At 41.4% G+C, this 24,421-nt stretch overlaps 2 protein-coding genes across 6 annotated transcripts; one reads left to right on the top strand and one right to left on the bottom strand.

Annotated features, from left to right (window-relative positions):
* Positions 1-1,217: 1,217 nt before the first annotated feature.
* Positions 1,218-15,625, bottom strand: CFAP210 (cilia and flagella associated protein 210). Of its 2 annotated transcripts, XM_089519794.1 has the most exons (9): positions 15,449-15,624; positions 12,785-12,999; positions 10,937-11,110; positions 10,654-10,847; positions 9,194-9,350; positions 7,255-7,394; positions 4,901-5,093; positions 4,492-4,656; positions 1,219-1,739 (listed from the first exon to the last, which is right to left on the bottom strand). In XM_089519794.1, exons 1-9 carry the CDS (start codon positions 15,519-15,521, stop codon positions 1,398-1,400), a joined length of 1,653 nt encoding a protein of 550 aa, XP_089375920.1. In that variant the 5' UTR covers positions 15,522-15,624; the 3' UTR covers positions 1,219-1,397. The 2 variants fall into 2 exon arrangements, with proteins under 2 accessions (XP_089375921.1, XP_089375920.1); XM_089519795.1 differs by lacking the exon at positions 10,937-11,110 and having other exon boundaries at positions 1,218-1,739; positions 15,449-15,625.
* A 128-nt stretch (positions 15,626-15,753) lies between these two features.
* Positions 15,754-23,530, top strand: LOC149313781 (pyridoxal phosphate phosphatase PHOSPHO2-like). 4 transcript variants are annotated; one of them, XM_089519791.1, is made up of 4 exons: positions 15,780-16,067; positions 18,034-18,093; positions 18,938-19,058; positions 21,057-23,530. In XM_089519791.1, the coding sequence occupies exons 3-4, from the start codon at positions 18,992-18,994 to the stop codon at positions 21,800-21,802; spliced, it is 813 nt and encodes a 270-aa protein (XP_089375917.1). In that variant the 5' UTR covers positions 15,780-16,067; positions 18,034-18,093; positions 18,938-18,991; the 3' UTR covers positions 21,803-23,530. The 4 variants fall into 4 exon arrangements, with proteins under 4 accessions (XP_089375918.1, XP_089375917.1, XP_089375916.1 ...); XM_089519792.1 differs by lacking the exons at positions 15,780-16,067; positions 18,034-18,093 and adding an exon at positions 15,754-15,772; XM_089519790.1 differs by lacking the exon at positions 18,034-18,093.
* The last annotated feature ends 891 nt before the right edge of the window (positions 23,531-24,421 follow it).

Genomic DNA, 24,421 nt, shown 5'->3' with positions numbered 1-24,421 from the left:
TAGGAAAAGTAGAGTTAGAAGGGCATAAAAGAAGATGGCAAGAGGCCCTCAGCGCTGCAGTTTTGATAACGCCCACCTTGCTGTGTGTGTGCGTGCTGCTGCCCTTGGCCAAGAGAATAAAGCGTTTTTTTATCCTAGCCAGTTCGGTCTCTTTGACTCTGCTTGTCCTCTGGCAGGCCACGGGCCTTCGGGTTTGTGGATTTGGGGTTCACCCGCTACACTGGGATTGGCAGTTTTAAGGAGGGGTATTTAGAATTCTCAGGCAAGGAGTTCTCTGCCTGAGAATTCTAAATACCCCTCCTTAAAACTGCCAATCCCAGAATGCAACAGGAGGCAGCTAGAGGAGTCAAAGTGGAATAGTAGCACTTTAAGAGTATAGTGTGATAAACATCTCTGTTAGTTTCTTGTTGAAACTTTTAGGCTAGAACAGTGGCCTCAAAACTACTCTTTAAGAAATTTTGGATTTCAGCTCCCAGAAGCCTCAGCCATGTTGGCCAATAGCCTGATATTCTGGGAGCTGAAGTCCAAATTCCCTTAAAGAGTACACTTTGGGCAGGGACGTAGCCGGGGTGTGTGTGTGTGTGTTCCGGAACCCCCTTTCCGTTACATACAATGAATGGTGCATGCCGCTACACCGCCACGCCCAAGTCCCATTATAATGGTGGCACTTAATCTGGACCGCGCCTTCCCCAAATCCTGGCTACATCCCTGCTTTGGGGACCACTGGGCTAGAACCCACATGGAGAGCAGTTCCAAGTTCTAGGTTTGACTCGGCAGACAAAGCAGAGAAGGGCATTTGCAGACAGCAGAAAGAAGGATATTTAATCCTCCCTCAATTGGCTGGAATTCCTCTCAGGCCCCACCATTATATTTCCAGCCTCATCCTCACATCAGTTTTTCCGATCAAGTGGGAAACCTTCCCAACCTACAAGTTCTCGGCCCACAGCTCTTGACTTTGGCTGACAAATATCTGACTGGCTATCTCATATTTATGACTGAAGGGCTAGTTAATATTTCCAAACTAAAAGCTAAAATAGAAAATGAACAGTTAATACTTTCTTTTAAAAAACACACATATGAGAGATAGAAACTGATGTAATTAATCTAGTAGAAGGTCCTAAAGACAGACTGAATTGTAAAACAGATTTTTTGGAATATCAACAAAACTTTTAACTTTTCAAACCTGGTATATAAGGAAAATAAACATTTCAACAGCGTCAAAATTCTACACATTGTTTATTATTATTGATTTTCCATTTTTTTGTATATATAATTAGACATTTACAACCTTTATTAAATTACCTCAAGCTTGCCAATTTCTTACTCTGTTTTTCACAAACTGGAATATTTCAAAATGCATTAGACTTAATTTTAACATTCAAAACAAGAGAGAGGTGTTACCATGTAAAACCTAGTCGTCCCTTAGTGTTACCGTATTCATGTTCATTTAAGAGTCTCATTTCTTGAGCTGTGTCACCAATAAATGGCAACTTAGTAGACTGCTTATCCTGTGACTGAAGCTGTTGTTTATGATAAATGGATCCACTGACACCAGCAATACCTTCACTTGCTGCTTTATAAAGAGGGTAAAGATGGTGAGTTGTCTTGGATGCCTCATCAATGACTTTCCTTGCATACTCCTGGAATTCCTGTTCCTTCCACATTGCAATACGTTCTTTTTGTCTTTGATATTCTAGGTCTTCTTGCTTCTCACGTTCTTTTCTTGACAAATTTTCAGCCTGGAGGAGAAAATATATTCCAAAATGGTTTTATAATCTATTTGAACTCAAACTATGAACTTGTGGAGGTCCTGATTCCTCACCACCATCCAAATCAAACACATATTAGTACAATATTTGGAAAGACTCAAATCTCAACTTTTGTATATGTTTTTAACTATGTGTGCTTTTATTTTAATTTTATGCTTTTTATAAGCCACCTTGAGTCCCAGTCAGTGAGAAACATAGGGTATAAATAAATAAATTGATGGATAGATGGATGGAAAATTATCTAGGATGAGTCATAAAACACACACAACAAAAAATAACAATACAGGTGAAATCCATTTTGCAATGACATCAATACTTAAATTTCTGTTCATTTTAATGGTCCCAAGATTACACTTAAAGTACTACTGAACAGTGTTCCTGCACAAATCCTGCTGAAATAAAAGAGAATTTTATTGTAATATCAGTTACTAAACTGCTACTTCCTGTCATGGATTTCTGAACAAATGTGGTACAAACCCCCCTAAAAGGTTGGTGGGTTGCAAATTTCACTGCTTCGTGGTTTTTGCTTTTAAGATCATAATGTCAAAGTTCCAATTTTGGGGGGGAAAGTAGGATACAAATAAATATCATCATCATCCCTACCACTGCCTTCTTCTCTGCATTGGGGGATCTGTCTGTGGGCAAGTCTATACTGGCCAGAATGCAAATATTCCAGACTGCTCCTGGAATATTCTGGCCCTAAAGCTGCCCCAAATTCCACCTGTTACTTGGAGACTTGAGTGCCACCAGGCAGCTGTCTACATGTGTGACCTGCTGTGCTGCCTGGCACTGTCCCCATGGATTGCTCCCTCTGAGGTCAAAAACAAGGTGCCCAGCATCTATCATAATATGTTTTATTTATAGACCGCTATTCCGCAATGATCATAGCGGTGTACAGTAAAAATCATAATGCAATACAAAATACAAGGTGACAAAGGAGGGAGAAGTCTCGTCCTTCAGGCAGTCCCTGATGTTGCTGGGTCTGCCTGATCGCTCCCTCTGAGGCCAAGATGACAGTTGAGGAGGGAGGGGCCTCTTCCCCCAGGCAGTCCCTGATGTTGCTGGGTCCGCCTGATGACTCCCTCTGAGGCACCACATGTGCGTGGGTAGAACTTAAGCCAGCAGCAGTACCACCAGGCAGCACAGAGGAATGCTGTGTAAAGTTTCCCAGCATCACTCCAGAGTGCCCAGCATCATTCCAGAGTGCTCTGGAGTAAAATCCAGAGCAAAAGGTAAATTAATTTAAACTGAGGTAAGACAGAAATAGATTCAATGTGGAACTGAGATTACTTGTGAAGACAGTCTGTAGTTGAATTGGGCCTTTGGCCCTGTTGTCATGAAGATAGGTTGTGGGAAGGGTGGAGGGAAACTGCTTTAAATGGTCTGTGTAGACATGCCCTGTATTGCATATCTTCTTGTTTGAGTTACTGAGTATAGATACAAATTGTGGAAGCTCCATCTAGTTTCTGTCAAGTTCTGCTCCCCTTCCTTCAGCAGCGCTTGGTCATAGAATCATAGAGTTGGAAGAGACCGCAAGGGTCATCCAGTCCAACCCCCTGCCATGCAGGAAATCACAATCAAAGCATCCCCAACAGATGGCCATCCAGCCTCTGCTTGAAGACCTCTAAGGAAGGAGACTCCACTACACTCCGAGGGAGTTTGTTCCACTGTCAAACAGCCCTTACTGTGAGCCCTTACTGTTGAGGTGGAATCTCTTTTGCTGTAGCTTGCATCCATTGTTCCAGGTCCTAGTTTCTGGAGCAGCAGCAAACAAGCTTGCTCCCTCCTCAACATGACATTCCTTCAAATATTTAAACAGGGCCATCATATCACCTCTTAACCTTCTCTTCTCCAGGCTAATCATCCCAGCTCCCTAAGTCGTTCCTCATAGGGTATGGTTTCCAGATCCTTCACCATTTCAGTTGCCCTCCTTTGGACACGCTCGTTTCTCAATGTCCTTTTTTAATTGTGGTGCCCAGAACTGGACACAGTATTCCAGGTGGGGCCTGGCAAAGTAGAATAGAGTGGCACTATTACGTCCCTTGATCTAGACACTATACTTCTATTGATGCAGCCTAAAATCGCATTGGCCTTGTCAGCTGCCGCATTGCACTGTTGACTCGTGTTCAACTTGTGGTCTACTTGGACTCCTAGATCCCTTTCACACGTAGTTTCATTCAGCCAGGTGTCCTCCATCCTATATCTGTGCATTTCATTTTTCCGCCCTAAGTGCAGTACCTTACATTTCTCTGTGTTGAATTTCATTTTGTTAGCTTTGGCCCAGTTTTCTAGTCTGTTCAGGTCATTTTGAATCTTGATCCTGTCCTCTGGGGTATTAGCTACTCCTCCTAATTTGGGTCCACCTCACACTATTCAGTAAGGCCCCTGAGCCTCTTGCAGAGACTTATGGAGGGCCACTGGCAGCTACATGGAGGAGACTGTCCACTTTCATGACTTTTCTGCTTGTGACAGTCAAGATCCAAACCTCTTTCACTATACCATACTGATGATTATCCTGATATGTTATACTACACTGTTTTCAGGCAGGAATAGAAGTTCTTATCTCTAATACATTTGCCATATGCCAGTCAAGATGAAAGAAGCCTGTCCCCATTATTTTATCCAGATACAGCTCTCCTTCTAGCACAGAATAGAAATGTGTGAGCCATACTAGAATTTGTGAGCCATACTAGCTTTAGTAAATTAAAAATGTTGCACTTACTATTTGCATGACATGGGCTTCCTGTAATTTTAAGTTTGCACAATGATTTCTATGTTTCTTGTCTTTCTCCAGTTCTTGATAGATCCTGTCGGCTTCTATTAATCCCCGAAGTGTAGCTTGAGCTTCCAGTTTTTCCTGCTTTTCTTTCTCTTCCTTCATTTTTATCTATAAGAACACAATCCAACTCATATTCCAAGACAGTGAAATCTAGTATCTGAGAACCATGAACCCTCCTAATTTACTCAAAGTTAGAGACATGCTGTTCTTATATTTGGAACAATATTTAAAAATGATTTTTGCTAAATGTTAATGGAAATTGTTTTCATGCAAGTTGTTCAAGTTCACAACATTTTCAGGAAAAAAAATGAAAACCTGCAAAAAAATGCAAGGGTGCATGAATATTTCTTACCACACTAATTCTGTGATCTTTGATGGATTTGAGATCAGCTTTGTTCTTTTCTTCTTTAGCTTTACGTTCCTTCTCAAGCTCCTCTTCTGTCTCTGCAATTTCTCTTGCGATACGTTCATCTTCATCATCAGTTTTTTGTTTCATCTGTTGAAGGAGGTACTTGCTGATATTTTCTCTGTGTTCCTCCATTAACCTGCAACAGTTCAGCAATGTGGGCAGTGATACCCTATCTGCACGTTACAAAACCTAATATTGAATAAATACTGAATGCCTTAATACTGAATAAGAACATGAATCCACACCAGCCAAGGATGCCATGATCTCTGCCAATAAATATATAGCCAAATTCCAATGAATCGTAACAAAGCAGACCCGCTGAATAAATGAAATGCATGTAAGCATTGACTTGCCATTCAGCTCTTGATTCTACTCTAGCTGAGAGCAGCAACTGGATTTAGGCCATGGGCAGTGGTGTCATTCTGGTGGAGAGTAAAGAGGCTTCTTTACACAACTCCCAACATAGCTGACAAATATGAAGGAGTCCCTCAAGCATCAACATTGTCCAGAAGCCACCACCCCATCCCTGAGTGACTTCGTAATGGGAAGGTTACCTGCCTCTTGAGGTAATTTATGGTTTTCTTTTGATTGTAAGATATATTTTGAAAAAATATGTGTTTCTAAAAATATGCAAACAAAGCACACAACCATGTTTAATCTAGAAATAAATTCTGTTTGTTATTTAAAAATTTTAGAAATACAGTCAGCCCTCTGTATCAACAGATTCTTCATCCACAGATTCAACCATCCAGATCTTGAAAATATTCAAATGAAAAAAACATTCAAAAGGAAAACCTTGATTTTGCCATTTTCTGTAAGGGACAGCACTTTACTATGCTGTTTGTATGTAATGAGACCTGAGCATCCACAGGTCCGTGAAGGGGCGGGGTGTCCTGGAACCAAACCCAGTGGATACCTGTATTTGCATATACCTACATAATAGGATATCTTGGAGATGGAACCAAAGTCTAAACACAACGTTCATTTATGTTTCTTATACACTTAGCCTGAAGATAAATTTCTACAATAGTTTACATGTACATGTAACAAAATTTGTGTAGACTGAAAAAAATCAGAAAGCAAAGGTGTAATTTTCTCAGCCACCCATGAAAAATATTTTGATTTTTGGAGTATTTCAGATTTTGGAATTCCTGATAAGGGAGACTCAACTTATATATGAATGACACTTGAATTCCATCGCAGCACATCATTACAACCTACTGTAACTGTCAGAGATATTACACTCAAGCATTTCATTTTATTTCACAAGCTTGGCTTAAATAATTTAGTCTTCATTACAAAGAATATCAACATACAATACAGTGATCTAAGTTCAGACATTTACTAGACCAGCAAAAGTCTTTCCAAAGAAGACGTTGAAATGTAGCTAATGTCACATATGATTTAAGCTCTCCATATAGATGCTTAACTGCATTGTTTTGTGTTTTATTTCCCCCTTTTTTGTGGGATAGAAATTAAATTATTTGGACACACACATAAAACAATCACAACATAGTTGACATTGGTGTGGATCCTCAGTTCTCTTCTAAACAGAAGAGCTCCCACCTCCAGAAAGGACACCGATGCAGTGAAGCTTTCACAGGAGGAAAAGGAGGGGAAGGAAAATTTTCACTGATGTCCCCTCCTCTGCAGCAGCCTACACCAATGCTTTTTAAAACTATCTGACATAGCAGAATGGCAAATATCTTTTTTCTAGAATCATATCTTTGGCCACCAGAAGCTCTCCGTGGACTGGCAGCTGATAGTTTATTGGATGGTACCAATCCCTAGACCAGAGTAGCACTGGCCTATACCACTTGTCACGCTATTCCAGAATGTCCCTCCATTCTCCCAAGCAGATTTTCAGAGCTTTAAGCCTACCCCATGACAAATTGCCTTCCTATCTTATGCTAGTGGGACTGTGGGTGGAATGTCACTGAGGGAACAGTAGAGGAGAGTGTGTTTCAATCAGGGTCTGAGTCATGATCTGTATGGTGGGGGGTTGATTATCATTTGTTTATAATAAGGAATTTTTAAAGAACAGGTGCTGTTTATAATACCGATTTTTTTATTTGGACAGAATTAACTCATACCAGGAAAAAGCTAAATCCCAATTTTAGTCTCCTAAAATACTGTATCACTTGTACCTGTCCCGATATCGCAAGTAGTATCACAACTGAAATGGCAACAATAAGCATAGCACCTTTGGATTTCCACTGGCAAAATTCATTATACCAGAAAACTGCATTTTCTTTCATTTGGATCATGTATTTAAAAAAATCACTGATTCTGCCTACCTGAGCAGTTCCTCTTCCTTTTCTCTTCTCAGCTTAGCCATAGCTCGCTTTGCTTGATAATGAGCTCGAATTTTATCATCTTCTTCTTCTTCTTTTTGCTTTTCTATAGCTCTCAGAATTTTCTGATCAGCAACATACGCCTTTAAAATAACACAAGCCCCACACAGAGAAAATACATTTTGCTTACCAACAGTCACCAAAGCTTGCACTTTCCTTGATCTCTTGCCTCTGCACAGCTCAGCTGAGTAAGAGACAACAGTACAGTGGCTCCCCAATGCTCCATCAGGGTTTGCTGCTTCAAGGCATCCCAGGGGTCCTGGGGAGGTGGGCCTGAATGGAGGTAATTTCCTTGCCCCCTGCAACATTCCCTGGGGATGGACATTTAGGGAAGGGAAGGGGTTTTGACACTCTTATGTGGGGAGGCCTGGCAGGACACATCTGGTTTATAGGCTGCATATTGCACACCTATGAATTGAGGAACTAGACTAATTGCATCTGATCTTGGAAGCTAAGCAGGGCCATCCTTGGTTAGTACTTGGATGGTAAACTGCCAATGAATACCAGGTGTTGTCATCTATATTTCAGAGGAAGGAACTGGCAAACCCACCTCTGAATATTCCTTTCTAAAGGAAACTCTATGAATTCAAGGGTCCATGGGCAACTTGAAAATATTGTACATACACACACAAGCTCACATTATAGAAATTAGTTGTCTGGACAAATGGTGCCATTGAAGAATTCAATGAGGAGAAGTAGGGCAGAAAAACAGGATAATTGTTTACCTTTCCTCTTTCCCAGTAAGTGAAGGTATGTGTGTGTGAGTGGTGGGAGGAGGAATTCCTTGGACTCGGGTCAAATGCAGCAATCTCTTCACCAAATGTGTTCAAAGATAAAAGGAAAAGCTCATTCTTCCTTTGACCCCAAACATTCAGCTAACAATAGTCAGTTAGCTAAAAGTCTAAATGCTACTTTGCATTTACTTCCCTGCTTATGCAAACCTTGTCCCGCAGAAGTTCACTAGTACTGTGGTACAAGAAGTCATGTGTAGATACGCCCACCAAACCCACACCTCCCTCCTTCCTGCCCACCCGTCTACCTTGTTTTAGTTTTTAAATTTCTCCTAGCAAAATGAGAAAGTCAAGAGTTGTCAACAAAGCTAAAATACCAACAAGCAGGGTTTTGGATGCTAGCACTTTTAAAAACCCAAAATTGCCTTGAAGGACTCCCTATGGTAGTTATGGAGTGGTGGGAAAGGCCTTCTTAGTGAAAAGGAAAAACGTCAGTGGAAGATAACATGATTAAACTTTCTATTTGGTAAATACTTCTAATATTATAGATTAGTAGACAATCTTACTTTTTACAGAACAATTAATATTTAGTGGCCTCTTACTTAAAAGAATTCAGGATGTCTTGTAGCGATTAGAACACGGAAAGATTAGAAACACAAAAGCAATACTAGCAACACAATCATTATATACCACAGTCAGATATATGTTCTGCCCAAGGATGGAAAATTGTTAGAAACTATCATTCGACTTAATGCTGATATTTTAAAAACTAGCCAGTCATATTCTATTACTTAAGAGTGGGTAAAAGCCTATGCCAAAAAGATTATAATTTGGTATCAAGTGGACTTTTCTAGTGAGAGCACTCCACAGACAAAAGATCACAAGTGAAAAGACCCTCTGTCTTATCACCCCTCTTAATTTCTCTTATATGAGATACGTGGAGGTAATTTCAACAGTTTGCTACAGCACCTTACCTAAGAACCAGAAATTTGTTTTCCCTCCATCTTTCATGCATAAATCTGTTAACAAATTATTTGACTGGCGTATACAAATCCAGCATCTCTTAATGTTTCTATAACTTTGTAAAACTCAGAAAGTATTCTTTGGGTCCCAATTGTCTAATGTTTGGCTATTGGCTTCTTGCTACAAACCTGATGGATCTGCTTACGCTTAAGTTTCTCCTCACTCTCCTTTTCCTCTTTCTGCAGCATTTCCAGTTGATGTAACCTGACCTGTGCCTGGATCGCTTCCCCTTCTTTTTTCTCTTCTAGCTTGTTCATTTCTGCTTGATGTTCATGCTCTTTTATTCTAAAATGCAAACAAAAGAAAACCACATGGTAAATTAGCGGATATCACTAATGTCTCGACTTCCTGTACAATTAATGAAAGTTCCAAATTAAAGGCAGGAAGTTTTTCAGAAGTCATACACCCAAGTTGAAGTGCAAAACCATTTTATCTCTGCATTATGCATCAGCAGAAGTAGGCAATTTTATAGAAACTGTTATTGTTGTGTGCTTCAATACATTTCCTACTAATGGCCCTAAAGAGAACCTCTTGTGGGGTTTTCTTGGCATAATTTGTTCAGAGGGGGGTTTGCAAGTACCATCCTCTGAGGCTGAGAGTGTAAGTTGCCCAAGGTCTCTCAGTGGGCTTACATGGTCAAGCAGAGATATGAACCCTGGTCTCACAGTATCCTAATACAACACTCAAACCAACACACCATCCTCTGGCTCCATACACATCCCCATTACTGATAAGCTAAAACTCCCCAGCAATTCAGACTTGCTGTTTTGTTCAGATGTAACTATTACCACACACACACACCATGTAGATGTAAATGCTACATTTCAATCTAATTAATTCCAGGTGATTAAGACTGTTCTGCACTAACCAGTATCCTTGGGTCTCTGGCTAACACCAGAGGCCAGTGTGTCATCTTCTACTCACTTCTGTGGTCCCAAGGGAAGTGGTTATTTGGCCACACTTTTTTCAGATGTGGAGGCTTATTTAGAATGTGGCTCAATGAAAGATACCATCTTATCTCTCTTGTATTACCTACTCTCTGATATTAATATGAGTCAATAGTAGCTGTCGGGATCAAGCAGACCAACTGCTTCAGCCCCAGTCATTCCCCATTCAGTGAGGGACCACGGATGCCAGATGCTGTGATCCCAAGGCCGGCCACTGTGGCGGTCCTGAATGGCAGGCGGTTGGACTGGATGGCCCTTGCGATCTCTTCCAACTCTATGATTCTATGACAGCCTGGAGAGCTTGTTTTGCACTTCTTTTGTTAGCAGCCCTGAGCTGCCTTTGGTGGTTGTGGCACAGTTTTGGACTGATCCGGGGGAATGCATCATTTGTACACTGCACTCCCAAATCAGCCCAAAGCTGGTGCTTTTGGTCCATGTGTTTCGGGCCATTAATCAAATATCCCAAATAACAAAAAAAACCTTTACACAGACATCCATAATCTAACAAGGTTTCTTTTCCACCTCTAAATACTTAACCAGATCAATTTCTATTATATTGTTGATTTATGAGGGGAATTGTGTTTCCCTAACTAAGCCTGGTCTTCTTAGATTTTCAAAAGGGTTATCTTGATTATATTTACTGTTCTAATTGATCCTTGTTAAGCTGCAGTCTTTTCAGGCGGCGCTCCTTGGCCTTTTCCTCCTCTTTCTGTATAGCTTTTTGACGTTCCCGTTCTATTTCTTCTAATTTATGGAGGTATAGATTTCCTTTTTTCTTGTTATATTCGATCTGAGCATCTCTTTCCTTTAAGACTTCAGTAAGTAAAAAGGCTTTCTACAAAACAAAATTTGAACATTTAACAGGATGTTATGCTTCAACAAAGTCAAAACATTAAAATGAAGAGGAGCAGTCAGCTACATTACATGGAATCCTTTCACTCTCTCATTTTCATAGTATTGTTGCATTTTGGCTTTTTCTATAAACTCTTTTCGCTTCTGTGCTTGGTATTTTGCTTCTTCCAGGTCAATCTTTCTTCGCTCTTCCTCTTGCCTTTCTTTCCGCACTTTTTGAGCTTTCAGTTTCATTTGTGACATACCCTGCAGTAAAAAGAAATCTCTGCTATTAGAGAATATTATTAAGAAGCAATGGTCCAAAATTGCCCTATTTAAAAAGTCAGACAAACAACTATTGTTGTTGTGTGCCTTCACGTTGTTTCTGACTTATGGCAGCCCTAAGGTGAACCTATCATAGTTTTCACCTCCCTTCTCTTTTACCTCCCATTCTACCTCAAGGATACACCAGATAGCTTCAATTTTTGAGTTATATTAAGTGGAACATTTGCAATCAAATTCAGTGACAATTTTATTGTCTCTCATATATGCTTCCTTTTCATGGTACTATCTGTGTTTGAAATAACTTCCATAGTAGCAAAATTCTGCTGCTATGTTGACACGGCACAAAACTATTTAATCACAAGGAAGGGCTGAAACAGATGTTCTGAAAAAATCTGCTCCTATTTTGGCTGGGAAAGGGCTGCCTTTGGCAGCCCTTCTGCAGCCCTAGGGCGGCTTCTGACCATTCCAGCAGCTTGTGCTCCAGCAGCATGCAGAGTTATGGGCGGCTTCCGGATGTCTTGGGGGCATGCGGCATGTAAACGCCACAACCCCAAGCTGCCTGGAAGGTGGCTTAACCTGCTGGTCTGTTCCAGCTGTAAGTTCTAAGGAATTCAGTGAGGTTTACTCACATGTAAATATACACAAGATTCCAGTCTGTGGCACTTGATTAGAAGCAACCTCACTAACCTCAATGGAACGACACTTGTCCCTCGATATCCATGGACTTGCTATTTGCAGTTTTGATCATCCACAGATGACAAATCCTCCCTCCCTCCCTCCCTCCTTCTTGCTTCCCCTGGCGCTGGTGCCACCGGGGCCTGTAATCCATGCTGGCTGCATGGCAACTTGCTTTCACAGCAGTGCTCAGGGACAGGCAAGTGCATGCCACACCCCCCTCCACTGCAGCCAATGGATGTGCGATACGTCCATTGGCTATGGCAAAGGGGGCGGGGCGTGCCCATGCCAGGCCCCGAGCACTGCTAGGAATGCGAGTCCCCATGCGGCTGCTGTGAATTACAGGCTCTGGCGGCTCTAATGCAGGGGGAGGGGAAGAAAGAAGGAGGGAAGAATCACGTTGTCCTCAATGGTGGCCTGCAATTGGGGACAATGGGACCTGAATATTTGCAAAATTTCAGATTCACAAGGGGGGGCAGGAATGTAGCCTGCAAATCTGGAGGGACCGCTGTACTTCCTAGTAAACACACAGAGGATTGCATCCCTTACCCAGAATTCCAAAATCCAAAATACTCTAAAATCCAAAAATATCCACATGGTTGGCTGAGATAATGACACTTTTGCTTTCTGATAGTTTCTGATACACAAACTTCACTTTATACACAAAATTGTTAATAATACTATGTAGAAAATTACCTCCAGGATATGTTCATAAAGTGTAAATGAAACATAAATGAAGTTCATGTTTAGATTTGGGTCCCATCTTCAAGAACTCATTACGTATATGCAAATATTTGAGAATCTGAAAAAAACTGAAATCCAAAACTCTTGTGGTCCCAAGAGTTTTCAGCCCTGTCTCTGCTAAAATATAAATTCTGGTTATGCTGCAGCTTTTTTGACTAACAAATTCTTTTGCCCCACTCAGCAGAAGAAAACATCCAGAAATTCAAGAAGGCAGTGAAATGCTCATTTTTTTCTTACTGCAATAGTGTTGGTCCAGTTCTTAACAAGCGCTTGAGACTTTAAATGCAGATCTTTCCGTTCTTTCCTTTCTGCACGAATCTGTGCTGCTTCTCTAGCTCTGGCAGTGAGGCTGTCTTGTATCCTCTGCCATTCTGCTCTGTGCAGTATAGTTATTTCGCGAAGATCTACTCCTACTGGGAGAAATATTCCCTCAACTTCATCGTCTTCATTTGCTGTGAACGAAAAACATTATTTATTTACATCTATTTCACTTCCAGGCCAGAAAGTCATAGTTTTAACACCCACCTGGGATCTCAATCTCCCCACCTCAATTACAGTATCACTAATAAGAGAGCAATGGGGTAACAGTAACGAAACTTTCTGTATACTCATAAAACTATATTACAAACTTGGATATATATTATAGAAATCCAAAAAAATCTGGTATTACGTGATAATATAAAAAAATGACTATTCAAAATTCTTCAGAAAGTTCTCCATATACTAGGTTGGCATGAGATGTGTAAAAGGAATTCTATGTAGTCCAGAAAACACACGGATATGGCAAATTTGGAGTTACTCAACAGTCTCATAGTTCTTCAGTCCTTGGAAATAAGGACTCAAGAACTACAAAACGGTTGAATATATGTCCAAGTTTGTGATATAGTTTCAGGATGTACAAAAAGTTTTGTTATTGTTATTCCATTGCTCTGTTATTTGGGAACTATGTGACCCTCCCGATGTTCTTGAACTGCTGCTCCCAAGAGTTTCACTAGAGCTGCTGGGAGTTGAAGCCAACAAATTAAAAATCTTTGGCAAATTAGCCAGCCTTATCACATCCAAACGCTACAAGTGAGCTTTGAGTGGAAATGTTACAGGTTAAACCTCTTTCATTTCATGATCAGGTGGCCTTACTGTTGGCGTTGCTAGGGTTGCCAGGCCTCCTCTAACATGGTGATGGCGCAGTGCTGCCGCCACATGGCAACCTGTTCCAGGTTTGGTGCAGTTGCTGGGCAAGCGAGGAAGGTAAGAGATTCCCAGGATTCTCTAGCACTGAGCCAGGACAGTTAACGTGGTTTCAAACTGGGCTGTTTCTGCAGTGTGTTTTCGACCTTGGTCGTCTTCTTATTTCTTGACTGCGATCTCCATTCTGATCAATGTTTGATCCCATGTGCAAGGAATCTTTTACGGTCTCAATTTCCTCCTTGTCCAGGCTGAATTCATGTAGGTCTTCTGTGGTCGTTATTCTGGTTTTCTTTATGTTCAGCAGTAAGCCTGCCTTTGCACTTTCTTCTCTGCCCTTCCTTAGTAATTGTTCCAAGCCTAAATCCACTGCAAATGCTCTTTAGTGCAATAGTGAGGGTTATGAACCCACAGGCTACACACAGACCTCTCCTCACACAGCCCTACACACAAAACAAATACAACCTTCTTGTTTTTGGCCAAAAGAAATCGAGCCCTGTCACTTCTGGAAATCTTCAGGAATGGGAACAAGAACAAGATGCAGCCGGACATGAGACAAGGTTAGGTGCTAAGCTGTATATCTTTGCTCTTTAGGATCCTGCCTAGTTTGTTCATAGCTGCCCTTCCCTAGTCTTCCTTTGATTTCTTGACTGCAGTCTCCTTTCTGATCGATGTTTGGTCCAAGAAACAGGGTGTCTTTAACTATCCTAAGTACTCTTCTCCAGCACCAAATCTCAATGTAATTGTCTTCTTATCTGCCCTCCTCACTGTCCAGCCCTTGCATCTGTACATGGCAATAGGGAACATGATGGTTTGGGTGAGTCTGGCCTTAATGAACCCAATAACACCCAAACAATGATACCTTTATGGGGCAAACCAAAATGAACAATGATATGTTGCAAGCTTTCAATGAGGAGAAAAAAATTGAAGATGTTAGTCATACACCTGCATTTCTTGTTTCTAGTCTTGGTTCAGAGGGTGGGGAGGGCTATCTGCAGGCTGGTACCTCCCCCTTTAGACATGCAGTCACTGGGAGATTCTCAAAGTCAAGGAAATTTAATGTCCATTTGCAATTCAAAGAAGATGCTTCCTTCCTTAGTGAAGCCACAGGCTCCTGTGTAGGTGCTGTATAGGAAGATTCCTCAAGAGGTCTTCATGTTCTGCCTCAGGAAAACTTCAGGTCTCTGGACCCCAGTGCTCAGTGCCATGTGGGGATTATGGCCTATGAGCCACAGGCCACAGAGAAAGAGACATGCCAAAGGATTCTATGTGGAGCAACAGGGAGGAGACCAAGGAGGAGGAGGGAGGTGATACTATAGGTTCATAGAGTTGGCAGAGACCTCAAGGGCCCTGATCCAGTCCAACCCCATTCTGCCATGCAGGAACTCACAAAGCATCCCTGACAGATGGCCATCCAGCCTCTGTTTAAAGACCTCCAAGGAAGGAGACTCCACTACACTCTGGAGAAAGAGTGTGTTCCACTGTCAAACAGCCCTTACTGAGGCGGAATCTCTTTTCCTGCAGCTTGGATCCATTGCTCCGGGTCCTAGTCTCTGGAGCAGCAGAAAACAAGCTTGCTCCCTCCTCAACGTGACATCCCTTCAAGCCTTTAAACAGGGCTCTCATAGCACCCCTTAACCTCCTCTTCGGATCCCCCCCCCCCCAGCTCCTGACCCCAGGAGGGCTTGGCAGTCGCTGCCGGCCCCTTCCCTGACTCACGGGTGGCCTCCCGGCTGTGCCTCCTGCGCCTCCCCAAGCGCACCAGGGGCGGCCGAGGCATTGCCCCCGTCATGGCCAGCCCCGGGGGGGAGGAGGAGGGGGCAGCGGACGCTCCCTGCTTGGCGCGCGGCGGAGGGAGGAAGCTGCTGTCTCTCAACCGCCCAGCCGGGCCGGCGGCGCCCTCAGCGTTCCACGGTTGCCAGGCGACGAGGAGGGGGAGGAGCCACAGGAGAAGTCGCGCGACGCTCTGCTCTGCTCTGCGCACGCGAGAGTTGCCTGGGCTCCTCCCACGTGACCCGGCTGGTGGGCGGGGAGAGGTTGCAGGTTCAGTTTGGGCAAAGCCTAAGGTTGAGAGCGGAGGGAGGCTGCCTCCGTCGTTATCCCTATAGGTTCTGAGCCTCCTTCTCAGACCCCCCTTTCTTTTCACTATTGGTCCCTTCCTGGCTCGCGCGGCCCTCCGACGCCCCGCCCCCAAGAGGAAGGGAGGGAGCTGGCCAGGGCTCCTCTCTGTAGTCTGTACCCTTCGGGAAGCCGGGCGCGGCGTAGTGGTGGCCCCAGCGTTGGACTGCGCCCGCCGTAGTCGGAGGCCAGGGTTGGAATGCCTCCGCTCAGCCAAGGAGTAAGCCCCTCTCCCAGCCTCTCCCTCAAGAGCAGCTAAGCACTCCCTAAGCGGCTGACAGAGGGTCCGCTAATGGCCCCCAGGAAGCTGGGTCCTCGTTTTAGCCACCCACGAAGGAGGCCCCTGGATGGGTTCGAACTCACAACCGCGTGGTTTGCAAGGAGGGGCTGCAGCACAGGCGGACTGTCAGCCTCAGGGCAGGAAAGAGAATAGTCATAACAACAACAATCGTAAGCTGCTCTCAGGAGCACCACAAGTAAATTTAAGCACTGCGCCCCAAGGGCGAGCCTCCCCTGAAGGACGCCGGGCGGGAATGGATGCCAGCCCCAGGAAAAGAGGGCCCACCTCCACATTAGGAAGAATGTCATGACAGTGGAACACACTCCTTCCTCGGAGAGTAGTGGGGTCTCCCTCCTTGGAGGTCTTTAAGCAGAGGCTGGATGGCCATCTGTCACAGGGAGTGCTTTGATTCAGAGTTCCTGCATGGCAGAATAAAGGGGTTGGACTGGATCAGGGCCCTTCTAGGGGTCTCTTCTAACTCTATGACTCCTGATGAATCCTTTCTGGTCAGTTATGCAGCAGCTAGACTCTTGCATGTTGATTTTGCTGCCTGCTTCTGCTTTAATCTAACCACCTGCATCCTTCTTTGCCTGCCTGCCTGCCTGCCTTCGGGATCTCCATGCGTTGTATCTCTAACCAGCCCAGCCTTTTTAGATGGCCAGACATCTCAGCTTAGATCCCGCCCTGCCTTTTCCTCCACAGTGACCCTCCTGTGAATCTCTCTCCCAGGTCTTGACTCCTAATCTGTCAGGAAGACACTTGGGCCTCTGGCTCCATGTGGCCCACTCTTAATAGCCAGGGGTGGTCTGGACAGCCTTTTCAAGGTAGTGGGAGAATGGGGTTGGACTGGGTGGCCCTTGGGGCCTCTGCCAACTCTCTGAGTCTATACAACCCCACAAGAGGTTGGCATTCAGGTCACCGTCAGTTAGAAAAGACTTGAAGGCGCACAACCTCTACCTTCAATGACTGTGTCTGTTGCTGCTAACTGCCCTCAACCTCGACTCATGGCGACCCGGTGGACTCTGGTCCAGCTCACACAGACACACATAGCAACAGGGAATAAGACGGCTTGTATGAGTCTGACTTTTTATGCTCAGTTGGATATCTTTGCATTTTAGAAACTTTTCTAGTTCTTTCCTAGCCACCATTCCTGTTCCTAGTCTTCTTTGGATTTCTTGACTCCATTTTGATCAGTGTTTGATCCAAGGTTTGGAAACTCTCACGGTCTATGTGGAATTTACATAGCTCTTCCGTGGTCATGATTTTGGTTTTCTTTATGTTCAGCAGCAAGCTTGCCTTTGCACTGTCTTCCTTGGCCTTCCTCAGTAATTGATCCAAGTCTATGAGGTTTTGGCTAGTGTCATCCGCATATCTTAGATTGTCGATCCTCCTTCCTCCTATTTTCACTCCTCCTCCTGTGTCCAAGCCTGCTCTTAATATGATATATTCTGCATACAATTTGAACAGATAAAGTGATACAGCCTTGCCTGTCCCCTTTGCCAATTGGGAACCATTCTGTTTCTCCATGTTCTGACATTAACTGAAATCAGTACTATGTGTCTGGGGAAGTAGACCCAGGTTTACAAAAGCTTATGCTACAACTTGTTTCACACAGTCAATCTTGAGGTCCCCTTTCATGCCGAAAACCAATACTGCCATTTGCTATTTAGGTACAACACAACTTTGATAATAGCTAATTTCTGATGGTCAGCTCTGCATGTCATTAATTTTGGATGCCCCTCCTTCTTATTTTGAAAAATTTGCAAGATAAATTGCACTGGACTAGACTGTAGAAGGTGATGGGGAATACAGTGGCTTGGATGAGTCTAACTGTAGTGCACAGCTGAATATCTTTACTCTCTAAGATCTTGTCTACTTCTTTCCTAACTTCCCTTCCCATCCCTAGTCATCTTCAGCTGCTGTTACTGGGTACTGGGTCTACCCTGCTCCTGCACAAGTATTAAAGGTACAAAAACTGTCTCCTTTATTCACTCTGGCAACTCTGTTTGCCCAACACCCAGATCTACCCATTGGCAAATGCTCCCAAAGTATCCTCTTGCAGTTGTTGTCATCGTGTGCCTTCAAGTTGTTTCCTATTTGTGGCAACCCTAATCACAGGGTTTTCTTGACAAGCTTTGTTCAGAGGAGGTTTGCCAATGTCTTCCTCAGAGGCTGAGAGAGTGTGACTTGCCTAAGCTCACCCATTGGGTTTCCATGGCCAAGCATGGAATCAAAGCCTGGTCTCAGAGTTGTACAGTTGTATCCCAAATCCTCAGTTTGCAGGCAAATGAGAGCTGTAATGCAAAGGAAAGCTGTGTTGATGAATTGTCCCTCCACTAAGAATAAAATGTTTCTTAAGAATGTATATATCACTAGTAGCTGAAGGTGTTTATGAGAAAAAGCTTTGTGCTCTCACTGACATTTTAAGGTAAGAATCTTAGGATCTCATCTTGACCTGATGGGCTTCTCACTTTTTTACTCTCAGGGCAAGATGGTTCTTAGACCTGTGACAGATACTATATATCACCTCTAGTGTGAGAGGCAGTGTATGCCTCTGTAGACCAGTTGCTGTGGTGCACAGATGGAAGGTGTAGTTGCACTGATGTATTGCTTTCTTGTTTCCCACAAGCAACTGGGAAACAGGATAGGAGAATAAATGGGGAATAGACCTTTGGTCTGATTCAGCTTAGTTCTTCTTCCTTTCTTATGTTCAGTGATGGGAAGCAGATGCCACCTTGGCTGTGAACGAAGGATCTGCATAGTGCTGGTTGGGCAGCTTAATCACTCACCTTCTGTCTTTTTCCCTACAGAGCATGATCCATGCACACTTTTTGCTACTCAGAACAAGCAAAGCTGTCATCTGAATGAGGAACACTGCTTGCTCTCAGTCTGTCAATGCTTACTACCATTGTGGAACTTCTATCTCAAAATGTAAGTGACATTTATGACAGAAATTGCAGGGACTTTTGAAACAGAATATTTATTTCAGGTAGTTTCTATTGAAAAAAACAGTGGGGAGCTAAGTCCTTGCCTAGCTGTAAAGAATGTAAAAAGCAAGTCAAAGTTCAGTGGAAACTGTCTGACTTTAAACTGTCCTCTGAACCTGTTGCCTTTTTCTTACCCTTCTCTTATCTCATATAGCCTCCGAAGTAATCAGATTCTACAGTTATTTCTTCCTTTGTACTGTAATGAACAACTAAATTGTGTGCCTGTGTGCTGAAAGGTGTTTCTGTTAAAAACAACAACAAACACTGTTAGGATTATAGCATTATCAACATGGGATCTGTGTTCCCATATCAATTCAGTATCTGGAACAATGTTTATTTGTGTGTGTTGTACTCCCACAATATTAATTTACAGTTAAAATACACACAATGATGAAATATGATAAGGATTGTGTGGTTTAAGGGTTGAATTTCTTCTGGCCTCTGAGCAGTTGATGTCATTGTCTAAGTTCCAGGGACAGTCTTCCTGAGAAAGGAGCAGAAGGATTCAGTGACTCCTTAGATAAAGAGACCTGCAAAAGCAGCCCATAGCAGTTGATACAATTCAGGATCTATTCTAAATGATTGGAGCAGTTTTTATGAGTACATTGTGGGTTTTTTTTCTAAATTGTGAAAGCAGTTCAAATCCCCACTCCCAAGGTGGTTTTAAACTAGGCAAGTCCTCTAAGCCTGCCCTGCTTCACAGGACTGTTGCAAGAATAGAATAATGTATTCCATCCTGAGCACCTTGGAACCCAGTGAGGGCAGGAGGAAAATGTAAGTCTTTTCATCTTTCTTTATGTGCAGCTGTTGTAAAGTGCCCTCCATTTATGTTGGGACAAAACTGAAACACATTCACCACTTTTTATGTTGAGACCCTTCAATGAAGTCAGGTTTCAAACATCCGAACATCAACCAGTGAGTACCATTGTGTTGTTGAACTGTTAGATTGTTTTTCCTGTATTGGGGAAAAAGTTATTTTTACAATGTATTTATTGATTTATTGGATTTATATCCTGCCTTTCTCCCAAGATGGGAGTCAAGGCAGGAATTCCATAACCTTGAAATTAACCAAATGGCCTTTTTAAAAAAATTTGCAAACTGCTTTATAAACTACACTTATATATTGAACATGCATTTCATTTCTAGAGTAATTAGTTGTATTAAACAGAAACAACAAATGCTAATGTGACATCTCAAAAATGTGCATGTGTTATGGCTGTCATTTTCCTGAACTTTAAACACTTGCTATAGTAAATTTTTTGCTATTTAAGGAATCATCTGCTTTTGGACTTATCTGCCTATGTTTTAAATTGATATGCTAAATAAACACTCATTTTACCAGGTGTATTGTACTAAAATACAAATGCTGGAAATGTAATTGTCCCCAACTTGTTATGTTTTTTGTATTGTACACATGATGCAATGATGTACCTGTGTGTATCATAAGAGATTTCAGGCAATTGTTATGTGGATCTGAAACATATAAGGTATGGAAAATACTTGGATTTTCCAAATAAGTTACATATTACTTTACTACATATACTAGTTTTCTTCGAAGGAACTCCACACATTTCGTTCCTATCCTTACAACAGTCCTGTGAGCTAAGTTAGGCTGGGAGCTTCATGACCAAGTAAAATTTGAACCCTTTTAATTTCTAGTCCAGCCTTTCGTCCACTCCACAACACTGTGTGGTATTATAGAATCCAAAATCTAGTGAATTCTTATTACTTCCAAAAACAGATACTGTGGAATGTTGCCTGATCTGAGAATGATATAAGATAATTTTTCTGGTAGAGCATTTTTTCTGTGATCATGGACAAAAAACCATATTATTTTTATAGTCTGACTAATTGTCTTTCCAAGGCCATCATCACCAAACTATAATATAATTATATATAGTAATACTGCTCTTGCATAAACAGTTTTTCCTCCCATTTTCAGGGTTGATTTATCCAACAGCAATGAAGCTTCTGCTGGTGTTTGATTTTGACCATACCATTGTAGATGAAAACAGTGACACCTGGGTTGTGAAATGTGCACCTGCTTCAAAACTTCCTGATGGAATAAAACATTCCTATAAAAAGGGATATTGGACAGAATATATGGGCAGAGTCTTCAGATACCTGGGGGACAGTGGAGTTAAAGAAGAAGATATGAAAAGGACCATGACGACGATCCCTTTCACTGCAGGAATGAAAGATCTCCTAGATTTTATTGGCAAACACAAAGACATTTTTGACTGCATAATCATATCAGATTCCAATGCAATATTTATTGATTGGATTTTAAAAGCTTCTAATGTCTCACAACTATTTGATGAAGTGTTTACAAATCCTGCAAGTTTTGATGGCGGTGGATATCTTACTGTACAAAATTGTCACATTCATGATTGTGCAAAGTGCCCTATAAACCTCTGCAAGAGAAAAATCTTAGAAGAATTTGTAGAAAATGGTTTAACTCCAAGAGGGGAATACTCACACATTATATATATAGGTGATGGTGGGAATGATCTGTGCCCAGTAATGCATTTAAAAAAGAATGACATTGTCATGCCAAGACATGGATATATGTTGGAAAACATGATTTCTCAGTTGTCTCACAATCTTGTTCCTGTGGAGGCTTCAGTAATCAACTGGTCATCTGGGACTGAGATTCTGGATTATTTAGAGTTACTTATAAAAGGATAGTTCTTAGTAATAGTGATAATTTAAAAATTGGTGCTGCTATCTTGATATGATAGGATAATTTCCTTCAGAATGTTAGAAAATTAACACTTTGTTTACATCACTTTAATTCTTTGTCTTCCCTTCTACACAGTAGATGAGAGGAGATGGGATGGATGGGAAGTGGACTTGAAAATGGGGAGGAATATAACTGAATGAAATAGATGCCAAAGTAATTGTCAAGTGTAGTTGCTATGTAACATCTATATAAAGGAGCAATATGTTTAGGTCTCTTCTGATTGTATACAGGCCATGGAAATGTAGGTAACTACTTTCACAAACAATAGCTGAATATCTTTTTCTAGAGTTGAAAATTTTACCCTGGTCCTGCAAAATGGCAAAAGCCACTGGTAGAGGGTAGAAAGATTGCATCGCCTCAAGCCAAGATTGGTCTATGGTACCTCAGTTTCTGCAGCAGTAGCTTCTATTCATGTGTTATTCATGTGGGTTAACTTTTTATTCACACATATGAGATTTAGTTTTAATTTTTGTCAGCACCTGCGTGTCCCTGTCACAAGCTCCATTGCACCTATATATGCTAGCTGCTATTGGCAAGAAAATATCTAAAATTCTCCATTATATGTAAGTAGGAAAGCATTTCTCTATAATCTCATCATATAAATTGGGGTTAGTTGTTTCTGTATGTTACAAAATCAGCACAAAAATAAGATTTCTAATATGCCTCTGTATATCATGGCAGTTGTTACCCCTACCCCATTTAACAGATACTCTTCCTTGTTTCCTTAGTAAATATTGTCATTATTGAATATCAGTCTCAGACTAATTGGTCACAAAGTGAAAGGTGATATAATTTACAAAACACTATTTTATACTTTCTAATTTCACTTGTCCATACCATGCAAATGTTCTGAGCTGAATTCACAACTGAAGATGCAATGAAAGACATACTCCTTCTCACAGGTAGTAAAAGCATTTGCTATTTATGCAACCAGATCCTACACATGTTTGCTTGAAAGTTCAATGGGACTTACTGTAAGTGTGTATAAAACTGCAGCCTCAAATTGCAAGTCAGGATTTAGCTAATGTGATTGTCTTGTATATAATAGAATCAGAAAGGAAAATAATGTGTGTGCTCTCAACTCAATTTTATACTTCTTCCTGCATTTTTCTGTGTTACTGAGGCACCATATGTGTATATCTTAGCTAATACCTGTGGAAGTTTTTAATCCATTTTCTGATGTTTTATTAATATTTTATGTTTTAAATTAAGGCTTTGAAACATGTAATGTATTGTGTTAATCCCCGTTATGAAGGGTGATTGTGCTGATTTTTTTTTTTTTTGGCTGAATTTGCAGAAATTCATATTTAGGAAAAAGCTTCCCCCCTACATTTTTAAAAAAATTTGCTTTGGAAATGTGGATAAAGAAGCCTGGGGAGTAAAAACTACAAAAATAACTATTGGCAGTCCTCTGTTTCAAGAGTATTAGCTGTCTTGTAATATTAAAAATTTTAAGCTAAAGGGCTTGGTAGAGTGTGAAGATCCTTATGTTAATAATTAAGTGAAAATTCACTTAATGTTAATTTGTTTGAATGCAGTATGCCTGCTGCAACTTTTAGAGTCTGTACATTGTTTTAAAATAACAAAGATTAATTTAATTTATCCTGTTTGTAGTATTTTGTATTTAAATATCAATGCTTATATCAATAATAATAAAATATTTTGTCAAGTAACCAGCTTGTAATGTGAATATTTGGCTTGATATTAAAAGGGAATATACAGCAACAGGATACGTTTACATATATAAATAGATCTGATGTACAGAGGTGTTTTTCCATTGACGCTGTTAGAGATTTTTGCTCTCAATGGTTGTAAAAGAACCATGTGGTAAGTACAAGAACAATTCCTCATTCATTTGCTCCATCTTATAAAATTGTCCCTTTGGCAATGCTTCTGATAATAAGAAAAAGTGTACACTATGGTTTAAGATGCTTATCTTTCATTATAACCATTGACCTTAAATAAGTAGGAGTTTTGTTAAAACAAATAATAAATTCACATGTTAAAATGTACTAAAAGAGGAGAAAGAAACCTACAATGGATGCAGTTTAAACTCGCTGGCTTAAGAAATATTTAAAAGGACTGAGAAAGATATCTTTCTCAGTCCTTTTAAATATTTCTTAAGCCAGCGAGTTTAAACTGCATCCATTGTAGGTTTCATATATAAATGGACTGAGGGAAAAATGCATTTGGTTGCCTTCACAAAGACGCAAGCAGCCTGGAGAGAGCTTTTCACTGATGGGACATGAAGAAAGAACTTTGTTAGCTGCAACTCATCTAACCTCAGTTTATTTTGTTGAGAAATGTCCAGTGCTCCTTGTGACCTTGTAGAAGGTGGTGGGTGTAATTGAAGCCTTTGACAAAACATACTTCTCTCTGTGTTAAATTCTCTCTTCTCAGCAGTCCTCTAAAATCAAAGGTACAAAAATGAAAGGATGGCTATTAGACGTAGGTTTTGAAATTACAGGGTTCTAATTTTGTGCTTGCATGATTTATATTTGAAATTAGATTCATTCAGTTTGTCAAATGTGCAAACCAGATGTGTGCGCTCAGAATCCCTTCCA

This window comes from Sceloporus occidentalis, unplaced genomic scaffold (genome assembly GCF_023333645.1).
Source record: "Sceloporus occidentalis isolate IW3139 unplaced genomic scaffold, rSceOcc1.0.p SCAF_4, whole genome shotgun sequence".
Classification (NCBI taxonomy): domain Eukaryota; kingdom Metazoa; phylum Chordata; class Lepidosauria; order Squamata; family Phrynosomatidae; genus Sceloporus; species Sceloporus occidentalis.
This window is presented reverse-complemented; position numbering and strand designations above follow the sequence as displayed.

Excerpts from the sequence above, each read along its gene's own strand:
- CFAP210 (XM_089519794.1), bottom strand. The coding sequence starts at position 15,521 with ATGACGGGGGCAATGCCTCGGCCGCCCCTGGTGCGCTTGGGGAGGCGC. Across the intron at positions 11,111-12,784 it reads ACTGGACCAACACTATTGCA|GGTATGTCACAAATGAAACT; the intron begins GTAAGAAAAAAA and ends TTTTTACTGCAG. Across the intron at positions 9,351-10,653 it reads AACAAGGATCAATTAGAACA|AATAAAAGAGCATGAACATC; the intron begins GTAAATATAATC and ends TTTGCATTTTAG.
- LOC149313781 (XM_089519792.1), top strand. The coding sequence starts at position 18,992 with ATGAGGAACACTGCTTGCTCTCAGTCTGTCAATGCTTACTACCATTGT. Across the intron at positions 19,059-21,056 it reads TGGAACTTCTATCTCAAAAT|GGTTGATTTATCCAACAGCA; the intron begins GTAAGTGACATT and ends TCCCATTTTCAG.